At 52.1% G+C, this 24,070-nt stretch overlaps 2 protein-coding genes across 4 annotated transcripts in view; one reads left to right on the top strand and one right to left on the bottom strand.

Moving 5' to 3' along the window:
• SLC6A6 (solute carrier family 6 member 6) overlaps window positions 1–19,151 on the top strand; it is an 87,766-nt gene extending 68,615 nt beyond the window's left edge. For both annotated transcript variants that reach the window (XM_025376367.1, XM_025376366.1), the window contains exons 10-15: window positions 2,085–2,197; window positions 7,049–7,186; window positions 8,304–8,406; window positions 8,923–9,023; window positions 11,467–11,637; window positions 14,667–19,151. In XM_025376367.1, coding sequence (XP_025232152.1) covers window positions 2,085–2,197; window positions 7,049–7,186; window positions 8,304–8,406; window positions 8,923–9,023; window positions 11,467–11,637; window positions 14,667–14,807 — 767 coding nt within the window. In that variant the 3' untranslated portion in view covers window positions 14,808–19,151. The remainder of the gene's footprint in view (window positions 1–2,084; window positions 2,198–7,048; window positions 7,187–8,303; window positions 8,407–8,922; window positions 9,024–11,466; window positions 11,638–14,666) is intronic.
• GRIP2 (glutamate receptor interacting protein 2) overlaps window positions 18,916–24,070 on the bottom strand; it is a 67,272-nt gene continuing 62,117 nt past the window's right edge. The window contains exon 24 of one of the 2 annotated variants that reach the window (XM_025376365.1): window positions 18,916–23,601. In XM_025376365.1, the coding sequence (XP_025232150.1) occupies window positions 23,443–23,601 (159 nt within the window). In that variant the 3' untranslated portion in view covers window positions 18,916–23,442. The remainder of the gene's footprint in view (window positions 23,602–24,070) is intronic. The other variant, XM_025376364.1, reaches the window with a different exon arrangement.

The following is a 24,070-nucleotide window of genomic DNA, read 5'->3' as shown; positions in this document are numbered from 1 at the left end:
TGGGAATCTCCAGGAGTATGGAGTGAATTTGGCAATGGGAGATACAGATAGATACATACAATATATCTTCCTCCACGGACAACGAAGTATTTTCATAGACACATATATTGTCAATCTCAGTTGTTTTTTTCCCGTCCACTTCAAACACCTTGTCATTTATTCCCCACGGTGATGTCTGAACAGCCGGCACATCAAGGGTGATTATTTCTCTAATAAGCTTTTAACAAGCACCATATTGAGCGAAGTGCATTTGAACAAGATAATTATTTAGCCTGACGGAGTGCAAACAAGACGTGGCATGGCACATTGTCTGTTAGCGGAGAGGTATCCAGAGGTTCTCGGAGTGGCTAGATTATGTCTCCTGGACTTCTCTCTCTTGAGTTCACCATGCACTTTTAGAGAAGGATGCTCAGGCCCTCTCCCAGAGGCTGGCTTGAGAAAGGCAAAACTAAAATACAGAAACGAGCGAATTGAGAATCTTCACAATGTCCTTGGTGGGTTGGGGGTGGTGGGGACCCATTTTGCATCTGTCTCGCAGCTGGCTGGACTCGATTCCTCATTCGGTGTGGACCAGTCAGGGCCAGCGCTGACATTCTGTGGGGACCAGCAGAGCCCCAGCCTTGGTGGAAACGCTGCGGCTTTTGACTCCAACTTCAACTTTGATTCAAAAGTCATCTCCCCAGGTCCTGGGGGCCATATTTTTCTGAACCTGGCCCTGGTTCCTTTGGGCATGTTCTGAGCAATTTTGGGCTTGGTAAACCCCCACTCCTGGTGGGGGTGTCCAGCATCTCAGTGACCAACCACTCTGTTGCTGCCCGAGGATATATTTTGGTCAGGTTTTCTCCGGAGTGTAGAAGGACGGACCCTTCCCTGCCACACTGGGGGTGTTAACACCATATACTGTGGTTTCTGGTTCCAATTTATTGTAAAGTTGGGTTTTGCTTTTTGTTTTTCATTCTTGAGCCATTCATCTGGTTTCTAATCCCTGCTGAACAGCTCCTGCTCTGGCCTTTTTGTTTCCTGCTTCTTGACTTTTTTTTTTTTTTTTAAATGTAGATTTTACTTTCTTTTGCTGCCCTCGCTTCTCAGACCCACAGGTCTCAGTTAACAACTAAATTCTTTCCGCTGGCATCCGCTTTCAGGCAGGCTGGAGACAGGAGGAGACATTTCTGTCTGTCTCCGGAATGTCTCCCATCAGAGACATCCCCTGAGCTGACAGCTCCCATCTCCCCAGCTCTCCTCATGTTCTAGCCAAGTCCCCTCTTTGGAAACCCAGAGCTCTTTTCTAGTGACATGGTATCTACCTCTGAGAATCTAAACACAGGAAGGCTCCTTGTGAGTCATTTATGGCCACCTGGCCCTCACTTTTCAGGTGGGGAAACTGAGAGGGTATGGGGTGATTCCAAAACGAAATTGGAGGAGGATGACTTGGATGCAGGCCTCAGGGCTTGCAGGCCTGGGACCTTGCCCCTGCACCCACGTTCCCTCAGCTTTGGGCCCTGGTTGGCCCAACCTTGACCTTGTGGGCTCGGCTCTGACCTTGCCAGGGAGAGCCCTGCAAATGCACCCCTGAAGAGACATGCCCCCTATTGGGCATGGTTTTGTTTTCTTTCCACTCCTATGGTATTTTAGCCATTAACTCAAAGATAGAAACCTTCCCTTTGCAAAGGAGACTGCGGGCGGTCAGGTCACCAGCACGCTCCCCCGCCTCCTTCCAGCGAAGGCTGTCCACTCGATGGCTTTGCTTTGGGGTGGGAGGATCCTCCCTTTCCTTTGTCGCTGCAGACTGAGTCCCGGGCTCAGTCTTCGTCCTACCCCAAATAACCACGCCCCAATGGATGCTGGTTTGTGAGGAGGCCCCGTGTGCTGCGTAGGAGACAGATGCTAAAACCGGGCCCCTCCTGAGCCCCAGCGTGTCCCACCCAAAAGTGAGACAGGCCTGGTCTCTTTCCCCAGGCCAGAGTTCAGACCTGGCTCCCTGCTGTATTTGGGTCTGAGTGTCTTTGTGTGAGCCCAGGGTTCCCAGTGGCTTGGTGGCTGATGTCTCGTCCCCTGTGCCCCTCCCCATTTTCTTTCCTTTCTAGGTCCTGGCCTGGCCTTCATTGCCTACCCAAAAGCTGTGACAATGATGCCGCTGCCCACGTTTTGGTCCATTCTTTTTTTTATTATGCTTCTCTTGCTTGGACTGGATAGCCAGGTGCGTATAAGTCCCAGGATGGCCCTGGGGCGACTGCCCCTGTAGGGAGCCTAACTCTGGGAAAGCCTCCTTATTCCACCTGGGAGGTGGTCAACCCCCGTCCCCACTCCAGTCAGACTTCCAGTGCTTCAGCTGTGAGGGTTCCACCAGGACACCAGGAATAGAAAAGGCTCTGGGTCCCCAGAAAGTGCATTTGAACAAGATAATTATTTAGCCTAATGGAGTGCACACAAAACGTGGCATGGCACATTGTCTGCTGGCAGAGGGGCATCCAGAGGTTCTCGGAGTGGGTGGGTTATGACAGGGACAACCAGGGTTTGTGGTTACCGTCAAGCCACAAATGATGAATTGGAGGTTACGACTCAATAAGTCATGATGCGCTCCAGTGGAGCGTCGGCGGGGCACGGGAGGGTGCAGCAGACGGGCGGTTCGGAGAAGGGACCCACATTTCTGTGTGAGTTGGTCGTTGTCGGGGCCATCGTAATCAGTTGCAAGTGCCCAGGAGAAGCCTACTCCACACCCAGGATTCTGTGTTCCCTGGAGCGTGCGAGAGGCCAGGCATTGGCTCCCTCCCATGCTTCATACACAGCACAGGCCGGGAGCCTTGCTCAGACCTGCCCTGACCTCTGACTGTCCTGGCTTCTGCCCTCCCAAGGCAGGACTCTTGTCTCCACTGAGGTTCTTTCCTGCACTTCTAAACCCCACATCCCACCCCTTCAGGGCCTCCACTAGAGGGTGACTCATGGCCAGGGAATGCCAGTGAGAGCCGCTGAGTGGCTGCATCTGGCTGTAGAGTGACCAGTGCCTGGTGCAGAGTAGTCAGCAGTGCTCGGAGGACAATTCACTTGAGCTCCTTGGCCCCTTTCCCTGGAAATAGGTGTAGTTTTGACAGGGTCTTGTTGAAACAACAGTTCAGAGCACAGACATGACTCCGGGAGTAGGGACTGATGGCATGTGGGACAGGCTGGTTGTGTTCCCAGGCCAGCATGAGTCCCTCAGGCAGCACCACGCAGGTGGGCCACTGAGAAGCAGGTAGGATGTAGACTGTGTAGTCTGGGTCTGGAGGTCTGAATGCCTCTTGGGAAGCCTTTGAGCAACTGAGAACCCCTGAGAGGTTGGAGCCTGCAACCAGGGCGGGAGAGCCCTTTGTCGCCCTCCCCGCGGGCCGCAGTCTTCAAAGTCAGTGTCCCAAGTGGGTCCTCAGAACCTGGTAGGGGAAAAGTCTCTGAAGGTCAAGCAGAGGAGGGTGAGTCCAGAGAGAGGAGGCGGCCAGCCAGCAAGGTCAAGAACAGAGCGGGGGATTTGGCAGAGAAGGGGGCAGGATTAGCAGAGAAGACAGAATGAAAACATCAGGGAGACGGAAAACAAAATACTTCTGCAGTTGTTGATGGACTTGAGCTGAATAAACAAGCAGGAGGACTCCATTAATCATTCCTAGTTAATGAGTTTGGCCTTCAGAGGCCCCAAGCAAATGGCTTTTATAACTTCTTCCAAAGCTCTAAGTGAAAGAAAAAAAACAAAAACAGAGGTTAATAAATGACAAGGCATGACATCTTCATGGGCCCAAAATAGGCCACTTGGGCTTTGGAAATGGCTCCCTGAGCAGGTGGAGATGGTCACTCATTAGGTTTTCTCCCCAGGAGGTGGGACCTGGTGGAGGACACGCATCTCTCAGAGAGGCCCCGTGCCAGTGGCACACGGAGAGAATCTGGTGGGTTCTCACAGCCACTCCTCCTACTTTGCAGAGCAAGGAACTCAAGGCTCAGAGCAGTTAGATGACCTGCCAGGGACAAGAGTAGAAACTGAACCTGAGTCACTGGTCTCCCAGGCCCCATGTCCCAGGGAACCAGAATGGGAATTTGATGGCACAGGTTGGGCTTCCTCCTTTGCATCTATTTGCTTTGTGAACTTGGGGAAATGGGGAAGCTTTTGCAGATGCCAGCAGTGTGCCTCACCGTGACAGGATCACAGTGCTGCCATGAGAGGTGTTCACTGGGTGCCAGGCCTCGTGGCAGGCTTCTATGTGCATGTGTGTTTGGGGTGATACACACATTTACCATCTAAACCAGGTTTAAGTGCACAGCTCAGTGGCATTCGTACCTTCAAACATTGTGCAGCCATCACCACCATCCATCTCCAGAACTTTTTCCTCTTCCCAAATGGAACCTCTGTCCCCATTCAACACTGGCTCCCCAGTTTGCCCTCCTGCCAGCCCTGCACCTGGCTTTTTATACATGAACTCTTTAAGCTGCAGTGTTGCGATGCTTGGGTACTATTTTTACCCTTCTTATAGCTGAGGAAACTGAGGTTTAGAGAGACCAAGAACTTAGCCAAGGCTCCACACAGCTAGTTAAGGGCTTGGTGCTGGGTCTCCCTGTCCCCAGAAACTGTCTCTTACCTGCTAGTTTGTCCCAATTGGCCTTCCCCTTGAATTTCCCCAAAATAACTTCCTCCTGTTGGAAGTATGGAGATCTACAGCCAACAGGCAGAGGCCTCCCGCTGATGTCACTGCGTCCTGGGCAGGGGAGCAGGGAGTGTGACCCTGGCTCATCAGGGTTCCTGCCATTGGCGGGAGAGTCTGTCTGGCCTAAGAGCCATCGTACTGCTGTGCATTTCTTGGTGAGACAGGGTAGAGGAGTCAGCCGTGTGGAGGCAGATGCCTGTTGCCATCCAGACTACCCAAGAGGGACATGGTTTTTTGTTTGTTTGCTTTGAGATGGAGCCTTGCTCTGTCACCCAGGTTGGAGTGCAGTGGCGCAATCTTGGCTCACTGCAACCTCTGCCTCCTGGGTTCAAGTGATTCTCCTGCCTCAGTCTCCCAAGTAGCTGGGATTACAGGTGTGCGCCACCACACCTGGCTAATTTTTGTATTTTTAGTAGAGACAGGGTTTTGTCATGTTGGCCAGGCTGGTCTCGAACTCCTGACCTCAGGTGATCTGCCTGACTCGGCTTCCCAAAGTGCTGGGATTATAGGCATGAGCCACCGTACCCAGCCTGGACACGGTTTTTCAACAAATTGTGAGAGGAGATGAGAGTTGGAACCCACTCCTCCTGCACCCAAAGAGCTCACCCAGCCTGCTGACATGGGTGAACGGTTTTACTCTAATAATTTCAAATCTTTCTCAACATCCCTGCTAAGTGGGCAAGATCCTCCCATTTCACAGAGAGGAAAGTGAGGCTCAGAGAAGCCAATCACACAGCTCTTAAGTGAGGGAGGGCCCAAGAGGCTGGTGGAGGATAGCAGTGTTCTCCAGAAGCACGAAGGAACTGAGAAATGGGGGTTTTTGCTGGTCTTGGCCCTGATTCACAGCAACACTGGACCTTCCTGTCTCTGATTTCCCCATCTCAAAGGAAAGAACCTTTATTTTTAACTCCTTTTGAAGCTTAGCGTTTGAGCTGCAGGTTTGCTATAATTCAGTGGCAATTCAGGTTCAAAACCCCCGCGGCAGACACATGAGTCAGAGGTCAAAAAAGCAGCCCCTTCTCTCGGCCCCTCTCGAGAGCCTCCTGCTTATCTTTTCCCTTATTCCTGGTGGCAGTCTGATCTCTCCAGCCCCTGTCAGCACATGGAAGGGATTTCTCCTCATTTGTGTTCCTTCCCTGGATTTTCCTGCAATGCGTCCCAAAGGAGGAAGGGGTTAGATTTGTCTGGTAGGAATGCTGGGGAAACGTCCTTCCCAAAAGCCTCGTTCGGATGAAAGAACATCTGGGTCCAGGATGGATTAGCTCTTCGACTTTTGAAGGAATCAGATAGACCTTGGAGGGTGTGTTCGTTGGCAGAGAAGTTTGGGTGTAGCCATCCAAATTTAAAGTGCTGCTGTGTGCTCCTTAACCCCAAGGCTTCTCCTCTGAGACTGTGCTACGTGCACAATGCCTGTGCACAGGAGGAGGGGAAGAGTTGAGTCTGGAGACCATCAGCTAGGCATGAGATCAATGGCGATGCCTACCCAAGGGTGGAGTTTTATCCATTTAAAAATGAGGCAGCTTTCTGTGTAATGCTATGGCGCAACCCCCAAGATAAATGGTTAGGCATATAGATGGAAAGGTTTAGAAAGCCTGAGAATCCCCCTGGAATGTTACCTACGGAGGGGCCTTTTCCAACCAGCTTCTTTTCCTTTGGGAGCCCAGGGATGGGTTCCTGGAGTCCCAGGCAGCAGGTGGTTACACAGCGTGTGTGCACACATGCAAAAGTCCTCTCATGGGTCTGTGATCCCCAAAGGATTGAAAGCCACTGTGTGAATCTGACCTGAACTGCCTGCCATTCCACTGATGGGGAAACTGAGGCTCAGACTTCCCCTGAGCTGCCAAGCAAGTTGGTGCTAAGGTCCACCCATTCATCACATTTGCTGAGCAGCCAATATGTCTGGCCAGGCTTAGCATTGGAGGCCCAAAAGTGAGTGTGATACCACCCTTATCTTCCAAGAGGATGGAGATCAATGAGGAAGGTTGTCATGGCAAGACATTCATGCCCCTGAATGTGCCAGGACAGAGGGTCAGCTTGGCTTCAGAGGCGCAGTTGTTCTCAAGCTGAGCTTCAGAGGATGGGGAAAGGCATTCTGGCGGCAGGAACAGCCTAAGCGAAGACGCAGAGGTGTGGAGTATTTGGCCAACTGGGTGTGGACCACCGCATGTTACATTGTCTGCCTCCGAGGAGTGGCAGGTGGGACTCCCCCGGCACAGCCAGGGAAGTCAGGCTCCCACACTTGAACTTGATCTCACAGGCCAATTCTGGACACAAGGATGGTCTCATCTGCTCCTGCACTGTGTGTGCCTGGGCCCTTCCCTCTGAGCAGTAGGCAAGGGTGGCCTGAGCGTCGGCCGCTCACCAGCTCTCTCTCTTCCCATCCTCAGTTTGTTGAAGTCGAAGGACAGATCACATCCTTGGTTGATCTTTACCCATCCTTCCTAAGGAAGGGTTATCGTCGGGAAATCTTCATCGCCTTCGTGTGTAGCATCAGCTACCTGCTGGGGCTGACGATGGTGACGGAGGTAGGTGGCTCTCTCACCTGTGTTTCGGGCTTGGTGCTGCAATGCCCTCCTCAAGGCCATAGTGGGGGCAGCAGCTGGGTGAGAGGGCCAGGCAGGGGCTTCATCTCCCAGCCCCACCCAATTCAGGGGTCTTGCTTGGGCCAATACTGGGGGCAGCATGAGGGGGCTCAGGAGCCCACAGCTGACCCAAACTACCCAATTATTTTGCCTGTTGCTGTGGCAACACTGTGACCACCCGCTGCCCTCTGTCCTGATAAGCCTGGGAAGAGGATCTTCAGCTGAAATCCATTTCACAACTCTGTTCACCCCTGACTCTGTGCTCTTCTCGGGCCTGGGGGTGGGGTGGAGACATTCTCAAGGGTAAATGCGGGCCTCCCAGGAAATACCGCAGCGCCATGTAGAGGTGCACGGCCTTGCAGGTCACCTGTCATAGGGCCAAGGCCTGGGGTGTGTGGGTGGGGGTGCATACACTATTCAGAGGGTGGGTAGGGGCCAGGAGGAGGGGGGATTTCAGAGGCACACAAGGGAAGCAAAAGCAGAAGGGAACAGGAGCATCTAAGACGTGCCTAGCAAGAGACAAGCCAGATGAGATAAAGATTGTACTAAGAATGGAAGCCCAGCATCCAGCCAGGGCATGCTCTCTCCTGCATGCCCCCTACCACCTCCCCTGTTCCCCAGGAATGGGTCCCACTTAACAATTCTCCGAAAACCCAATTCAGGGCTTCGCTTCACCATTTTTCCTTACCAGAAGTAAAAGTGTTTTTCTGGAGGTGTTTGTAAGAACCCCCACCCCGGAAGTCAGATTGCAGGGCCGCTCACTGAGCAGCTGGGTGACCCTGGAGTCTTCTCTGTCAGCTGCACTTGGTGTGAAGCACCTCCTTGGGAAGCAGGCTCCCGTGGACCCACCATTTTGCTTTCATTTATCTGTATGTGTGTTTTTAATTATATTTGTCAAACATGAAGTTGAGCATCTTTTTGTATATTTATCTGGTCATCAGAGTCTTTGCCCATTTTTCTCTTGGGTTTTCTTGACTTATTGATATGCCAGAGCTCTTTGTATATGAAAGAAATGAGAGACCAGGTAGGAAATCGACCTTTTGTGGTTTTTTCTTCACAGGGTGGCATGTATGTGTTTCAGCTCTTTGACTACTATGCAGCTAGCGGTGTATGCCTTTTGTGGGTTGCATTCTTTGAATGTTTTGTTATTGCCTGGATATATGGTGAGTACAGATGTTTTCGTGTCCTTTCTCAAGGTTCTCCTTTGGGCTTCTCTACTTAGAAGCTTCAGAAGCAGAGAATACTAAGGGAATTCAATTTGAGTTGAACAGTAGGCCCTCCCTACCCAGACTACACAAATAATCTCACTGTAGCCACACTGAAGATCCTCCTGGTGCTAAAGGTGCAAGGTGTGACTGGATGTTTTCACAAATTCAGAACTTGGTTGTGCAGGACCTGGAATGTTCCCTTTTTACCTCCTTGAGGCCTTGGGTTTGCGTTTGGGCTGTGCCTAAGATTGCACACCTAGGGTTTGGGATGTGCCTCAGATTGCCAGAAGAATACAAGATGCAGAGTTACATTTGAATTTTGTGTAAATGTCTGTTTCTGCCACATTTGGATATCCATGATGTGGAGATGCAGAGGCCTGGATCAGGTCCCAGAGACCCCCCCTCATGGCCCCTGAGCCGCTGCTGGCCTTGAACGCTGTGTCAGCAAATGTCCCCCTCTGTCTCTTGCAGGAGGTGATAACCTTTATGACGGTATTGAGGACATGATTGGCTATCGGCCTGGGCCCTGGATGAAGTACAGCTGGGCTGTGATCACTCCAGTTCTCTGTGTTGTGAGTTCCATTTCTGTGGCTCTAGCTGGTGGCCTCTTCTCTCCAGGGCTTGACATTTTCACCTGCTAAACCATCTTTCATGCAGCATCTGTTCAGCATGGGCTTGTAATAAACCCAGCTTCAGCGCTGCCTGCGAGAGGGGAGGAAGGCTGCTCCAGGGGGTTAGCTTGAGTTTTGAAGGATAAGTAGGAATTTGTCAGGAGGAGAAAACAGGAAGGACATTTCTGGCAGAGGAGTCAGCCTGTGCAGGGCCGAGGCATCCCAAAAGAGGACAGTGTATCTGGAGCATGTTGAGAAATTGAGGGGATCCAGAATTGAAAGCACATTCTTTCCCCAAACCTTCCAGAGCTCATGAGCTCAGTTTGGGTCACTGGGGAAGTAGAGGGGCCTTTGGGATATCTAGTAGAGAGGTCAGAGACATTGGAAACGGGGTGTTTCCATGGAGAGGTGGGGGGAAGTCCTGGGTTCTCCCAAGGATAGGAAAGCTTTGGACTCACCCAGGCCTAAGGGCATCGGTGTGCCATGTTGTTCTTCCCACGAGGATGCTCTCGCCTGCCATGTTGGAGTTGGCCTCGGCACCTGCCCATGCAGTCTGCTTCATGGTCCCACTCCAGGGTGCCAGTGAATGGGAATTCCTCCATGGCAAAGCCATCAGGGTTTGCAATCAGTCGTGACCATTGGAGCTTATTGCCAGGAAGACAACATCCGTCCTGCCATTCACAACTCCACTATGGGGAGCACAAATGGCCCAATGTTCCTTGGATTTAGGGGCCAGGTGCTGAGGACAAATAGGCCCTCCCCTCCGTGACCTGCTGTCAGGCCAGACTTAGTCAGTGTTGCTGTTAACTCATGGTATGACCTCAAGCAAGTCACTTCCCTCTGTGGGCCTCAGTTTCCCCACTTATAAAACCAGGAGACCGTGAAGGAGGACCCTGGTGGCAGCTGACGACCTTAGACTGTTACTGTTATTTAATATGCATGAAGCGTTTTCCTCTGAAGTGCGGACTTTTCCCCACAAAAATAAGTAATGGTAAGAGCCAGTAACCACAACTGGCGAGTTTATCATTGGAGATGAGTTTAGTTGACCCACCTGTGTTCTCATCCTGGTTTAATGTTTGCTTGTGGGCAGCTCTTCTCACCATTCTGACCCTCGGTTTCCTTATCTCCCTCCCCGAGGAGCTGGCTATGTCAGAGATAGGCTGCATTCCCAGGTGGTGAGATAAAGTCCCCCTCATGGAGAGGAACGGGAAACAGGCAGGCACTGGCTGCAAGCTCCTCCTGCTTAGGAGGGCCCAGGGCAGCATCTCTTGGGACTCACTCATCTGAGCCACAGCCCTACACATAGGGACGGGAACAACAAGCAGGGCCAGTCGAGCAGTAGGTGCCCAGTAAAAGATGCCTGCAGGCTAGTGCTCTCCCTTGGCCCAGAAAGATGTATCTTCCTGTCAAATCCCAGTTAGTAGGTGTTGAAAAGTTTGGCCATTTTCACATTGTGGACCAATCCGAGGCCACCCTGGGCCCTCCTCAGAGATGCTCTCATTCTGACTAGAAGCAGAAGCCCTGGGAGCCCCCAGCCAGCCTTAGGTGCTCTTCTCACAGGGAAAGGTGAGCTTTGCTCCCTTTGGAGGCACAGGGCTGACCCCACCCCACCATTCATGCATGCTGATGGCCACTGGCCATTAGTATGGACCTGGGGCTGGGCTGTGGACACCGAACAGGACAAGGCCCAGTTGCCCAGGCCCCTGCTGCCTGTGGCTCAGAGATAGAGGTGGAGGGTGGCAGTCGGGGAAAAAAGGCTTTCATCTACGCTGCTAGCACTTACGGTGCACCTGCTATATGTACCTGGGGCTGCGCTGGGTGTTAAAGAAATAGGACAAGACACACACATGCCTACTCTCAGACTCGCAGTCTGGCAGAACACGTGTGCCCAAGAGATGGTTACAGCCACTCGCTTCTGAAAGGAGAGATCTGGGTGGTGCCTGGGCAAGTAAGGCAGGCCCAGTGGAGCCAAGTTAGGATGAGAAGAAGAAGAGGGGGAAAGGGGGCCAGGCAGAGGAAACAGCATGTGCCAAGCCCCAGAGATCAGTGGCAGAGGAGCTAGAAGGAATTCTTCAGGGTGACTGGAGTGTGGACATGGAGGGACAGCTGAGGCAGCTGAGGGAGGGAGGGAGGGCCACAGCTTCTGCTGACACTCCCGGCCGCACTGAGGAGTCTGGGCTGCATCTGCTGGCACTGGGAGCCACAGAAGGGTTTTGAGCAGGCAAATGACTCTGTTTTCACTGGGGGGGATCCTTGTGGCAGCAGAGAGGGGTGGGAGACCTAAGCCAGTCCTTTCCCAAGGAGAGAGCCCCTTCCCTCGGGTTGAGACCAGTCCTGGTCCCAGAAGCCCCCGACCCCCCCAATGCCCAGGACCCCTCTCCTGACTGCTCCCATCTCTCTGCAGGGATGTTTCATCTTCTCGCTCGTCAAGTACGTACCCCTGACCTACAACAAAACATACGTGTACCCCAACTGGGCCATTGGGCTGGGCTGGAGCCTGGCCCTTTCCTCCATGCTCTGCGTTCCCTTGGTCATCATCATCCGCCTCTGCCAGACCGAGGGGCCGTTCCTTGTGGTGAGTGCTTGGGCCCAGGGCCGGGAGAGGTGGGAGGCGCGAGGTCGAAGGTGATTGTTGCTGGTTTGCTGCGTGATCTCAGGCGAGTCACCTGCCCTCTCTGAGCCATAGTTCCCTCACCCATCCAGTGGTTCAGCTTGTGGGCAGGAGAGTGCATTGTGGGAAGACGGGAAGCAAGTACAGTTCACATGGGAGAAGGCTTTATGGAGACATTGGAAGCCGGGCTGTGGGGCGAGGAGGAACTTGCCAGGTGGAGAATGTGAGAGGGAAGGTATTCCTGGTGTTGGCAGGGTGGGGGTGGGCAGTGAGGCTGGAGAGGTGACTGTAGCTTTGGATGCCAAGCTAAGAGCTAGGGCTTTATCCTGGGACCAGTGGGGCCATGTTCCTGAAGCGGTGGGACAAAGACAGGAACCTGGGGAGGAAGCCTGAGCCCCACCCAGATGCCTTCTTTTATTGAGGAGCCAAATTTAGGATCATCCCAGCCCATGCTGGGGTCGTCCCCGGATCTGTGGCGGCAGCCAGACCTTTGCCTTTGTGCCTGCCGGGGCCTCCCCTGGCCCCACCTACCTTCCGTGTCCTCTCAGAAATTCCTCCAACAGCCCTGGAGATCCCAGGCCCTGGCAAAGGCCCGACTCTTTCCAAGAAATTCTTTTCTCAGAATCTCCCTTAACCTTTTGAGCTTGGGCTGGCTCCAAGAGTGCACTGTTTTGTTCTGGGCTGTTTTTATTGTTATTCTCTTTTAAAAATCTGGAGCCAGGATGTCCTGGGGCCCTGGCTCCCTGCTGGGCTGGGTCCTGTTTCCTCCTGGGCAGGGGAATGGCCTGGAGGTGGTGCTGGTGGCAGGGGAGGGAGGGGAGACTGAGGAAGCTGGCAGGGCAGGAAGAAATCCTTGAAACTGAGGAGGCCCCTGGGGTTTTCCTGGAGCTTTTCACCCATTCTATTTTTTCAGAGGACAGAGGGCAGGACCCCAACCAGTCTTTAGCCAGAACACTGAATGGCTCTATGAGCTGTTAACAGACTGAAATACTGGGCCTGGGGACAGACAGGGAACAGTGACTGTCCTGAGCCCTCCAGGTGACCCCTCAATACTCCAGGCCAACCCAACCAGAATTTCCAGAATGTCCTTACTATCCAGAAGCCAAAGGGTTCATTAGGGCACAGCAAGGGGTCTCTAAAGGTTCTGATTGGTCTTGGGGTCTCTCTTCTGATTGGTGAGTGCCCACAGCAATTACATACCATTGGTTCAGGGGGACATCCAACAGGTCACTAACTTAGTGTCCTTCAAAGCCTCATTTTAAAATATTGGTCCAGCCCACATTTAGAAGTTTGGGTGGAGTGGAGTTGGCATGGGGGAAAGAGGTAGGGGAGTGGGTGAGGGCAGGCTTCACCCCACACTGGTACCGTCCTCCTGTGCCAATCTGAGTTCACCAAAGGCCCCTCTGAAGGCAGTTGAGCCACCATCTGTCTATCTTTCTTTATGTGCCCCTCAGGGGCTCCCACCTGCACAAGTCGAGGCATCTTGCCAGCCATGAGCTTCTCTCTGAGCCAGTTTCTGGCAAACCCAGATCTCTGTCCCAGGATGGTTCCAGCTCTGCCTGAGCCTCCTGTGTAGGCAAAGCCCCAAGTGGCTGCCTGGGGATTTGACTCTCCTCCACCCTCCCATGCACAGCCAATTGTATGGATGTGGAGAGGCAAAGTGATGAGGGGAGAGCTGGCAGGTGGCTCAGGTGAGGGAAGCCAGGGGGGTAGGGCTAGGAGCAAACTAGAGAAGGTGCTGTATGGAGAGGACCTGGGCCTGGAGGTGCCAGATCTTGCAGCTTTTCAAGAAAAGATGGAAAACTGGATTTAAAAAATAATAATAATAATAGAGACAGGGTCTTGCTCCTTTGCCCAGGCTGGAGTGCAGTGGCATAATCACAGCCTCAAACTCCTGGGCTCAAGCGATCCTCTTTCCTCAGCCTCCGGAGTAGCTTGGACTACAGGCACGTGCCACCATGCCTGGCTAATTTTTTTTTTTTTAAGAGTTAGGGTCTCACTGTGTTGCCCAGGCTGCTTTTAAATCCTGACCTTGAGCAATCCTCCTGTTTCCCAAAGTGCTGGGATTACTGAAAACTGGGTTTTTAAATGAAATACTGTAGCTTTTAATAAGCAGCTTTTAAAAGTTTGTAACATACCTAAGTTGAATGTAAATGCCTAGAAAGAGGGCTTGTTGATTTGTTTGTTTGTTTGTTTGTTTCATTTGTTTCAACTGCCGGCCTATTCAAGTCTCTGAGTGGACACTTGGCAAGAGGTGGACTCGGGGGTGGGAGTCTGGTTGAGTCCTAGTTCTGACATGGATTTTCTGAGTATCCTTGGAGAGGGACACTCAACCAACTGTAAGGACAAAACTCATGCTGCTCAGGAGTGATACAGAATTCCCATTCAGCTCCTGTCTCTTCGAAGGGCAGCTCAAATGCAAGCGAGGTTCTCCAAGCCCTTAAGACATAAACCCTGCTGGGAGGACTGGATGCCTTCACGGAACTAGGGAAGACCTGTCTCTGCAAGAAGGCAGGAAGTGTAGCTTATGGGAGGCTGAGGAGTTTGGAGTTTCTCCTTGGGAAAGGTGGGAGCCATGGAGGCTTAAGACAGTTGTCCAACTCAGGGCATACAAATGACAGGAACTCAACTGCTGCTTTGCAAGGCAGAGGAACCAGGAGAGAATCACAGGGAGGCATATTTTAGTCCCATAGAAGAGAAAAGCATGTGAAGGTTGAGTCCCCCGTCCCTATAGGAATGTAAGCAGGGGTTTGGCCAAGGAAGGAAACTACCAACAGGAGTTCTGCCTTGAGTTCGGGCCTAGCAGGACCTTAGGAGTGCCTTAGTTCAATTCCATTATTTCCAAAAAGGACAAAAACAGGAGATCAGAGAGGGTGTGAGTTTGCCCAAGACAAACAGCACATCAGCCAATTCAGGAGGAGGCAGATGGCCCCAGTGAAGGGGAGACCAGGCCACCTGACCTTTCCCCCCTCACTCCTGTCATCCTTCTCCAGAGAGTCAAGTACCTGCTGACCCCAAGGGAACCCAACCGCTGGGCTGTGGAGCGCGAGGGAGCCACGCCCTACAACTCTCGCGCCGTCATGAACGGCGCTCTGGTGAAACCGACCCACATCATTGTGGAGACCATGATGTGAGCTCTCTCGGGTCGACGGGGCCGGCCGCTTTCCTGCTGTTTACTAACATTAGATTCTCATAGGGCCAGGTTTACAGAGCTTTATATTTGCACTAGGATTTTTTTTTTTTTTGTAATTGTCACAGAAAATGTAATTGTGGGTATGTGTGTGTGCGTGTGTGTGTGTGTATCGTGTGTGTGTGTTTTGTTTTGATTTGGGGGATATTTTGTACAAAAAGAAAACCCACGGGAAAATGTCCGTGGAGAGGCAGAGCTTTCATACTGAATTAGATGTATTTTATGGGAATTTGGTAAATTTTTCTTTGTATTTTTTTTTACATATAAGTATATATACACTTAAAGATTGTCATATACTTTTACCACTTGAATTGATCTTCTTGCCAGCAATAGATCTCATTTTCAAAAGCAATTCTTCGGTGCTGTGTAGCTGGCAGAAAATTCTGTCCAGTAAACGCAGGATGGAATTTTCCTGGGACTCTACACCCATCTTAAGGTGGTATACCTTCCAAATCCTGGTTCAGATGGAAGAAATAGCAGGAGAGAGGACCCACTAGCTGGCAGACCCAGAGGTAAGGAGAAAGGAGGACTGTGAGGAGATACCTCATTAAACGTAGCTTAGCAAAGAAAAGAGATGCCAAAGGAATGAACCAACCCTTCACATAAAGGAGACCGGCCGAAGCTAAATGAGGAGGCCCTATAGCAGAAGTCTGATTCTGAGAGCAGTAGAAACTTATACCAGAAGCAAAATCCCACTTTTAATTTTGAGATGGTGAGTGGATAGTCAGTAGACCATCAACAACCATTGGCCAGAGAGGGAGCTGCTAGAGATCCAAGAAGGCTGGCAGGAATGAGGCTCACCACTCAGCCTCACAAGAGGTGGTGAAGGCACAGGCCACAGTCCTTCCTGGGGCATTCCAGGCAGAGAAGGACTAGAGGCTCTCCCGGCAGGAGCTGGGGTCTCAGGGCTCAGATGAGTCTGTTGCGTTTGAACGGGGTCATAACAGGTTCTGGTCATTCCCCGTGCAACATCTCAGCCTCTCTTCAAGTTGCCTGCAGGAATGAAGTATGACATACCTGTTGAGAGACTAGGGGAGTAGTGGGGAGGTGAGTGGATCAAAGGATATAGGCCCCAGGCATGCAGATGGGCCCGGTGTCGGGGAGGGGTGCTTTCTTTCCTCATCTCCCCACTCCCCATGCTCAGCCTGGGAGACTCCTGCCAAGCCCTCATTAAAGATGCTACCCCGAGCTGCCCTGGCACCTAACAAGGCACAGCAAGAGCAGCTTTTGAGTCTGGATCCTCCACTGGGGGAAGTGCTCCCAGTTCAGAACAAGGGCAGCCCGTGGTGCTGACCTAGGATATAACAAAGCTCTTGACTTCAAAACCCCTGCAATAGCTGGTGTGAGACATTTACCACCTGGGGACCCAAAAGAGAAGGCCTAGGAGAGTTTTCTAGAAGGTTGAGATTGTCAGGGTCCTGGTCCCCAGAACTGGCTTGACCAAGGGCCTTATGTGGAGCAGAGGTTGTCTCTGAACCAGGAGAGAAGGTACTATACCTTTCAAATCCCGTGGGCAGACACACCCCACCCGGCCCCTATTTGGACCTAAACTGTGCCATTTGAACAGTCACTTCCAAGCTCAGTCTAAATGAAACCGAAACACGACTACGCACATAGGCAGTGACTGACTGCCTCGAGGGGTGCAGACCGGAGAGTTTTCACAGCAGGGGCTCTTGGAACCCTGGAAACCCCTTCTTAAATTTGGGAGGAGGGGTAAGCCTTTGGTGCCCCCCTCCCAAGGGGCAATTCTGAACCCCATCTTTGGCAGGCATACACATTTCACTGTTTCCAAAGCTATCTACTCTGTCAAACAACACCCAGTCCTATTCCAAACTCTCAACGATTTTAACTTGTTCCTAGTTTTCTATGTATTTATGGTTGCCGTTGTGTCTGATTTGATTTTACTGTTTTTTCCCTGATTTTATGGAGTAGCATTGTGACCTGTTTTCCTTTGTCTTATATAACTTTAGTAAACTAACCACTGTCAATGATTGAGGGCAGGTGGCACGTGAGGAAGAGGGGGCTTGGCACGCAGTGGCTACCTGGGCATTTGTGGTCATTTCAGTCTCCATCTCCCCAGCAGGGGCTCCCTGGGTGAAAGGCCACAGTATTTTGGGTTGGTAGGCAAATTGTAACATTCTGGACATGGCCTGAGGAAGGCCTCTTCTTATAAGACCAAATTCTAGACCAAAGACATATGCAGACCAAGTCCCCAGGCCCCGCCTGGAAGGAAGGCCGGCCACCTTCCCCAAGCCGTTCCTCGACCCTCCCCAAGGCACCTGTCTCCAATCAGAGCCCTCTCGCCCAGCCCTGGCTCTGTGTGCAGAGCGTAGCTCTCTGAGTACCTGTGTAATAATGCCTAACCTTCATGTCTCCGTCTGAACGAAACTTTCTGTGAGAGCTCATGACTCTGGTCCACCTGTCTATAGAGAATGGGCAAAGTCCTTCACCTGCTTTCTGCTTGGGATGGATCAGAAATGCTGGTGCTCGCACATAGCCCAGCCAGCCAGATCTGGAAAGGAAATGAGGGGGTTGTTTAAAGCAACTTTTTAAGATGAAGTGGGAGATGCTGCGTTGAGATGGGCCATGCTAGGGCCACAATGGAGATTTCCTGATGGTCAGGGAGAGAAGGGCCTCCAGGGTCCCCTAACCCAATGCCCTTGATGTAAATGAGGTAGCTGAGGCTCAGGGAGGCACTGTGAGCCAGGAATGGATTTTCTTGAAACAGCTCTAACTGCAGGTTCTCCGAGGTAGGTGCAGGGAATGGTGAATGTATGACCAGGGCTACATCCAGCAACATCCTCAAAGTCTTCCTGACAACCAAAGATAAGCCTTTATGGAAAAGGAAATGCCCTCCCCTCCATGTTCAGGGATGAGGGGAGCAGCAGCACCCACACTCCCACATCCTCGCAGAACTGGACCCATACTGTGGCTCGGTGAGCTGGGTGACTCCAGCCTCGCCTGCACACCCCAGCCCTGCATGGGGCCCTGCTTCCTCCCAGCAGCCCTTGGTGAGCTAGGAATTGAGATCCCTGTTTGTGCAAGAGGGAACTGAGGTGCAGAGAAGTCAGAGGTGTGCCAGATCCTTAGGCAGGATTTAGATGAAGTCACCCTGGCTCCAGACTGACCCAAGGCTCTGCAAGGAGTTTCCAGGCAGCAGGAAGTGGCCTTGGATGCTCTCCTTCCAGGACAGCATAACCCCTGGGCCATGTGCAGCTGCTTCACTGCCCCCCAGATCCCCAGCACACCCCCAAAGACGGGGAAACACAAGGGGAGAGCACAGCATGGCCCCCCAGCCCAGTTCAGGGCACTCTTGTATCGCCCGGGTCCCACCACACAATGGTCCCCCACCCAGCCAGCATCTCCCAGCACAGCCCCTCTCCCTGGGGAAATGCTATGGGTAGCCAGTCTAAAGGCACAGGCACCTAACTGCTCCCCCCACCCCACCCCACCCAAGACTCAGACAGAAGCCAGGAAAGGACCCGAGAGAAAATCCTTCAAGGTGGCCTGAGGTCCCATCCATCCCTCAGACCCATGTGGTCCCAGGCCAGGCTGTCTGTGTAGATGCAGTAAATACCACTGTGTGCAAAAATCGAAGTACAAAACCACAAGACTAAACAAAACAAACCCAGAGAGCAAAACTTGTAGAGGTGGGCAGTCCAGAAAGCAGGGGGAAGCCCTCCCCCTTTCCTTCTCTCCCTGACCCTCAGAATATATATCCTTGTAATAGGAAGCATTTTTTCATTGTTCTCTTGTGGGTGTCACTACAGACATGTTCTGGCATGTTCTCCGAGGGATGGAGCATCCTGTTATATATTTGACTTCAAATTGAAATGTTGGCTTCATTTTTTTTTTTTTTTTACCCAATTAATCTCCCAATCCCTAGCAACTGTGACTCTGTATTTAGCACAAGAGAAAACTGAGAACGTGGGTCTTGCCTCCTTCCAGAAATATGTCTGGCTCATCAGGACATTTTTTTAAAACTTCAAAATATTTTTAAGGTATTTTAAACTTTTATATAAAAAAAAAATCAACCAACAAGAGACTCTTCTGAGGAGGAACATTTGTATTTGAACAAGATCCTTGGTGTGTAGTTCAGTCTTGCAGTATACAAGCTTTTGTGTATAAATGTTTTATGATATGATTCCCTGTATTTGCAGGGGTTTTTTTCTCTTTTGCTTTTTAGATAAATATGTATATCGATATTTTAAATTCATCTTTGCTTTTTTTAGAGGAGTTTGTAATCACCTTATAACACGAAAATAAACATTTCCTTTTTAACATCCAACATGTGTGGGTTGTGTTCTGTGTTATAAAACGCTTTACATTTTATAAAGGGCTTCCCGTCCAATCCCAGGACGCTCCTCAAAGGTAGGTATTATCCCAGGTTAGAGGTTCCGACATGGAAGCTCACAAAGGAAGCAGCCTTCTCGCTCGGGGTACACAGCAAGTCCATGAAAGAACCTGAATTCGCACCCGGGCCCACAAGCTCTTGGCTCTACTGGTTCTACTGATTCTACCTGCTACATGCCCAGCCCTGTACAACTGGGAGATCTGGCAGCAGTCACCTGACCCTCAGTTTCCCCATCTGGACTAAACCATTGTCCCCATCAAGGCCACCAGGATGTTTGGAGGTGATGCTGTTAGCCTTAGGTGCTCACCTGCTGCGGCTTTCAGTCCCTCCTTTTTAGCCTTGGGCTGCCCTGTCGGAAGTGCAGAAAGCAGGTGGTGGGTGGCGGGGTGGGGGAAGCATAGAGGAGAAGCAAATCTGATTGCCCTTCTCCCACTTCCCCACCACCAGGTGCAGGCACTCATTAATACCCAGTTAAGGCTCTCTGGGGTCAGAACAGGTCCATGTTCGGGGCAGCCTTCCTGCCAACAGCCCCCCCACCCTTTGGGATGGACAAACTTGGGAGTCAGTTGAGTCCTTTGCCCAACTAACCAGATAAAATTCTCGGTAACTCATTTACAGACAATGTTAGAATAAAAGACCACCCTACCCCCATTTTCTGGCTCTTTCTGACAGCATCTGCCTACCTCCTACCTCCCTCCCTCTCTCTATGTGTCCTAGCCATGTGGCTTGTGTTCAAGCCCTGGTTCCATCCCTTACTACCTGTGTGGCCTTGGGCAAGTTACTCAACCTCTTTGTGCCTGTTTCCTCATCTGTAATGATGGGACAAGAATAGAGTCCACCTCCGAAGGCTATTGGGAGGATCCAGCAAGTTCTTGCAAAGGGCTTAGAGCAGTGCCTGCTGCCTGCCTTGGCCTTTCCCCTGCCTACACCGCTCCCAAGACAGGATACTCGCTTCCCGGAAAAAAGCTCTTCCTCTGCCCACAGAACTGTGGCCTCCCCAGTGGGGCCTGGCCCTGGCCTCTGAGTCCCAGACCCCACAGCTTACCTGCCCTAGACACTCTCTGGACACTGCAGCAGAGCAGCCAGACCCAGGTTGCCCTCCTGCCAATACCTTCCCAACCTGGGCTAAAGAGACTCCATACGCAGGCACCACTGTTTGCCTCTGGCTTTCCGCTGCACAGAGAATCAAATCCATTCCCCCCGATCCCTGCTACCTCCAACCTAGTCTCCAGCTTCATTCCCCTCCCAGGCCTTCTTTCTCTTCCTTGAAACCATCAAACTCGTTCCTATTTCAGGGCCTTTGCATTGGCTGTGTCCACTTCCTGAGATACTCTTCCTCCAGGTCTCCACGGAGGCTGGCTCCTGTCTTCAGGTCTCATTGCAAATGTCGCCTCTTGAGAGAAACCCCTCCTAACATTGTGAGCTAAAGCCCCTCACCCTGGTGTCTCTATCCCATTACTCCTTTTTGTTTGCCTTGTTGCATTTGATGCCTTTTGAAATAATTATTTATTTGCTTACTTGTTGATTGTCTTCCTGCCACCAGAATGTGCAGATATGACCTAAATCTGTCTGATTCATGTTGCCCAGGGGCTGGATGATGGAAGCAAATGGCAAACTTTTTGAATTAATGAATCATCAAAATCAGGTGAGATGTTACCAGACCCATACGGAAGCTGACTTGCCAACCCATGATTTTGTTAAAAAAGCAAACTTCTACTCTAGGTGGATTTAAATAATTTTATTTAAAAAAAAAATCATCCCCATAGCACTTACCCCAAGCCACTGCAACCCCTGGTGGGACAAAGACTTAGATGAGGGCCCCAAACAGACCATAAGCGGCCTTTGCAATATAGCCCCTTGGCGTTTGTGCTTCCCAAGAGCCCTAAGAAAACCCGATGTAGAAAAATATTTTACAAGGAATATGTTCTAATCTCAGCCAGAGAAAAATACAGCTTTGGGGGAGGGGGTGGTGGAAGGGGACATGTCACAGGGGCTGTTCCCAAAATGCATAGGCAGGCAGGGCGCTCACTGGGGAAAGGTGTCAGGAAATGTCAAGTCGGGGATGACCCATCCCCACGAGAAGCCAGAAGAAATATTGCATATGAGGAGGCCGGCGTGGCTGGGAGGCCCAGCGCGGGCCTGATTGCATACGTTTGGGAGAATGGCAGAGGCCTCAGCCCGAGGAGGCAGAGGGGGTACTGGTTAGAGTCGGGTGCATCTTCCCTCGCCTGGAGTCCTGGAGTCAATGCAGTTTTCCCAAGCCAAGAGGCCCCTGAGAGTGTGTCCTGTCCAGCCCTGCTGCTTAGCAGAGGTCCAGAGACGCTGAGCCACCTGTCCAAGGTCACACAGCTATGGCTGCTTGTGTCCAGAAGCCACACCTCTGCTGTGCTGTCCCTCCCCCGCAAAGTGAGGGCTCTTGGCTTTCGCTTGGTGCCCTGTGACAGGTAGGCAGTGCCCTTTCCCCCTGGGCTAAGTACACAGGTATCCAAGATAGCAGAGGTGCTGAGCACCCCAGGCACAAGCATGCAGGGCCCTCAGGGAGGGCACCGAGGGGCAGGGCCTGGGGAAGTGGAGGGGAGGGGTAAGGGAGGCAGGCCCCCGGGAGACAGCGTGGGCAGTTCCCCAAGGGTGCCTTGGTGGGTCGGTAGACCTGGTTCTGTCCCTGACCAGGAAGCCTGTGTCTGCTCAGACTGTCCACCTGTGATCATCCAGAGGGGCTGGGGGTCCAACCCAGACAGGGTCACACAGCAAACAGGTAACAGACCCAGGGTGAAAAGAATAGACCTCTTGACTCCCCATTTGTTCTCTCAAATGGAAGAGCACTTTTCCGGCCTCCAGGATCCCAGGTTGGAGACAGGTGGAGGTGGGAGTGGGTGCCCCATTTTCCAGAGACCCCTGTGAGAGCTGGGCCAGGCAAAGCACATCTCCAGCCCTGGCTACACCCGCCTGCCCACTCCCACCCAGGCACCACTCGCTAGACCAGCCAGGGAGGCCCACACCCTTCTCAAAATGAAGAGGGTCTCTGATTTTTGGACACTGAGGACAATGATTTTAAGGGATGCTGGTGCTTCCAGATTTCAAGTGGGAATAGACTTCTTTGAATAAGCACTTTGGACACCCTCCACTGGGCAAGAGTGTCCCATCTTTTCCTCTGGCCCATCTCTCTCCCATCTCCCTCCCTCTTTCTCCTCTTCCTCCACTGATCTGGCTGTAAAGACGAGTGCTATGCCTCACAGGTCCTGTGTCCATCACTTTTCAGTCTTCATTGGATGGCGGGCAAATGGAAGCTCCAGGGTCTTTTGTCCCAAAAATGACTCCTCCCACAAGGAGGGGCTTGGGCTGAGTGGGCGTGCAGATGGGTCAGTGGCCACACGGCCTACAGAAGCAGGAGGGCTGAGAGCCCAAGGCCCACAGAGCCTGCCCAATGGGCCCAGAACCAGTCTCAAGTGCCAGAAGCTTCAGACTGAGATGCTGAAATGAAAGAATCACCCACTTTCGGAATCAAAGGGCCAACACTTCCTGGGATCCCAGATGCCCCAACTTAAGCGTCTCATAAGTGGGGACCAGATTCTGGGAATCTGAGAATCTCAGGACTAGCAAGCCTCAAACCCCCATTCTGGAGAAGCGAAGGAGCTGGGCTCCCATCTGAAGCAGTATCCTTGTGGTGGCCGAGTCTCTAGAGGAAGTGGCTCCCCATCAGGAAGCCAACCCCCCGAGCGCATGTTCATGCATCATGGGAATGCCTCATGCCCCAATGCATGCCTGCGCTGGGGTATCCAGCTCCTGCCTGCTCACCTCCTGTGACCGAGAACTCACTCCTCCTTGCAGCTTATTCCAGCTCCATGGCTCTGCTGGGAGGAAGTGCTCCCTATGTCTTCGACCTCTCCAAGGAGGCCCCACAGGGACCTGGGACAGCCCCCAGGCCTCTCTCCTCTCGGCTGAGCAGCCTGTGCCAACCCTTCTTAAGGGAGGCTCCTCTGGGCATCTTGAAGACCCAACTTGGTGAGAGACCCCAGCTTGGGGTCTCTCCAACTTGGGCAGGCCTCCCTGCTTGGCACCCCAGTCACCACAGACCCGGGGAACAGAGGCCAAGCGTCACCCCAGGCTCAGGGTCTGCCAGACCAACAGATGAATGAGTGGGTGGCCGCTTCTCCAGCCCAGCTACATGTCTGGGATCCAGGATCTGCCTGGGTGGTCCCTTAGGAGTTCGGCCCACATGCTGACTTCAGAGCATCCGGGGACTGCTGGGGCCTGGCGCTCGGGGGGCCCGGCTGCTGTGTGCCAGCGGGTTGCGGCTGATGACCAGCTCCAGGACATCGCCCGCCTCAGCTAGAAGCGGCACCGCCAGGCAGCAGTCGAAGTCCCGTGTACGGACGTGGTTGACCTGCATGGGGCACAACCAAGGGAACAGAGCTGAGGTGTCAGCCTTGCGGGGCTGAAGGGAGCGAGAGGCATGTGATGTCCTAAAGGTGGGCCCTGTCCCAGCCTTGACACAAGCCCTGACATCTCCAGCACCACACACACAGGAACATTCTTCCTCTCTCTCTCAGTCCTTCTGTTAGGTTTCATCAAAGAGAAAGTCCTAGGAAGGGGCGGGTATACCCTTCACACCCCTCTAACTCCTGTTTTTCTCCCTTTCTCACATGAAAGAGCAGACCACACACTCAGAGAGCCTCCTGCCTAGAACTGTGTGACATGACATTGTCTTCTTTCTATTTTAGTTGCATTTTACACCCACTTTCTATTTCCAAGCAGGGGGTGCTAGATTTGCACTCCTAATGGAGATAAAAAGTTTCCTTTCAAAGTCAATGTAAATTGAAAAAGTGCCATCAATTTAGAGAAAACATGAATTA

Source organism: Theropithecus gelada, chromosome 2, assembly GCF_003255815.1.
Source record: "Theropithecus gelada isolate Dixy chromosome 2, Tgel_1.0, whole genome shotgun sequence".
Lineage (NCBI taxonomy): Eukaryota > Metazoa > Chordata > Mammalia > Primates > Cercopithecidae > Theropithecus > Theropithecus gelada.
The sequence above is the reverse complement of the archived record's forward strand: the minus strand, read 5'-3'. Positions and strand labels throughout refer to the sequence as shown.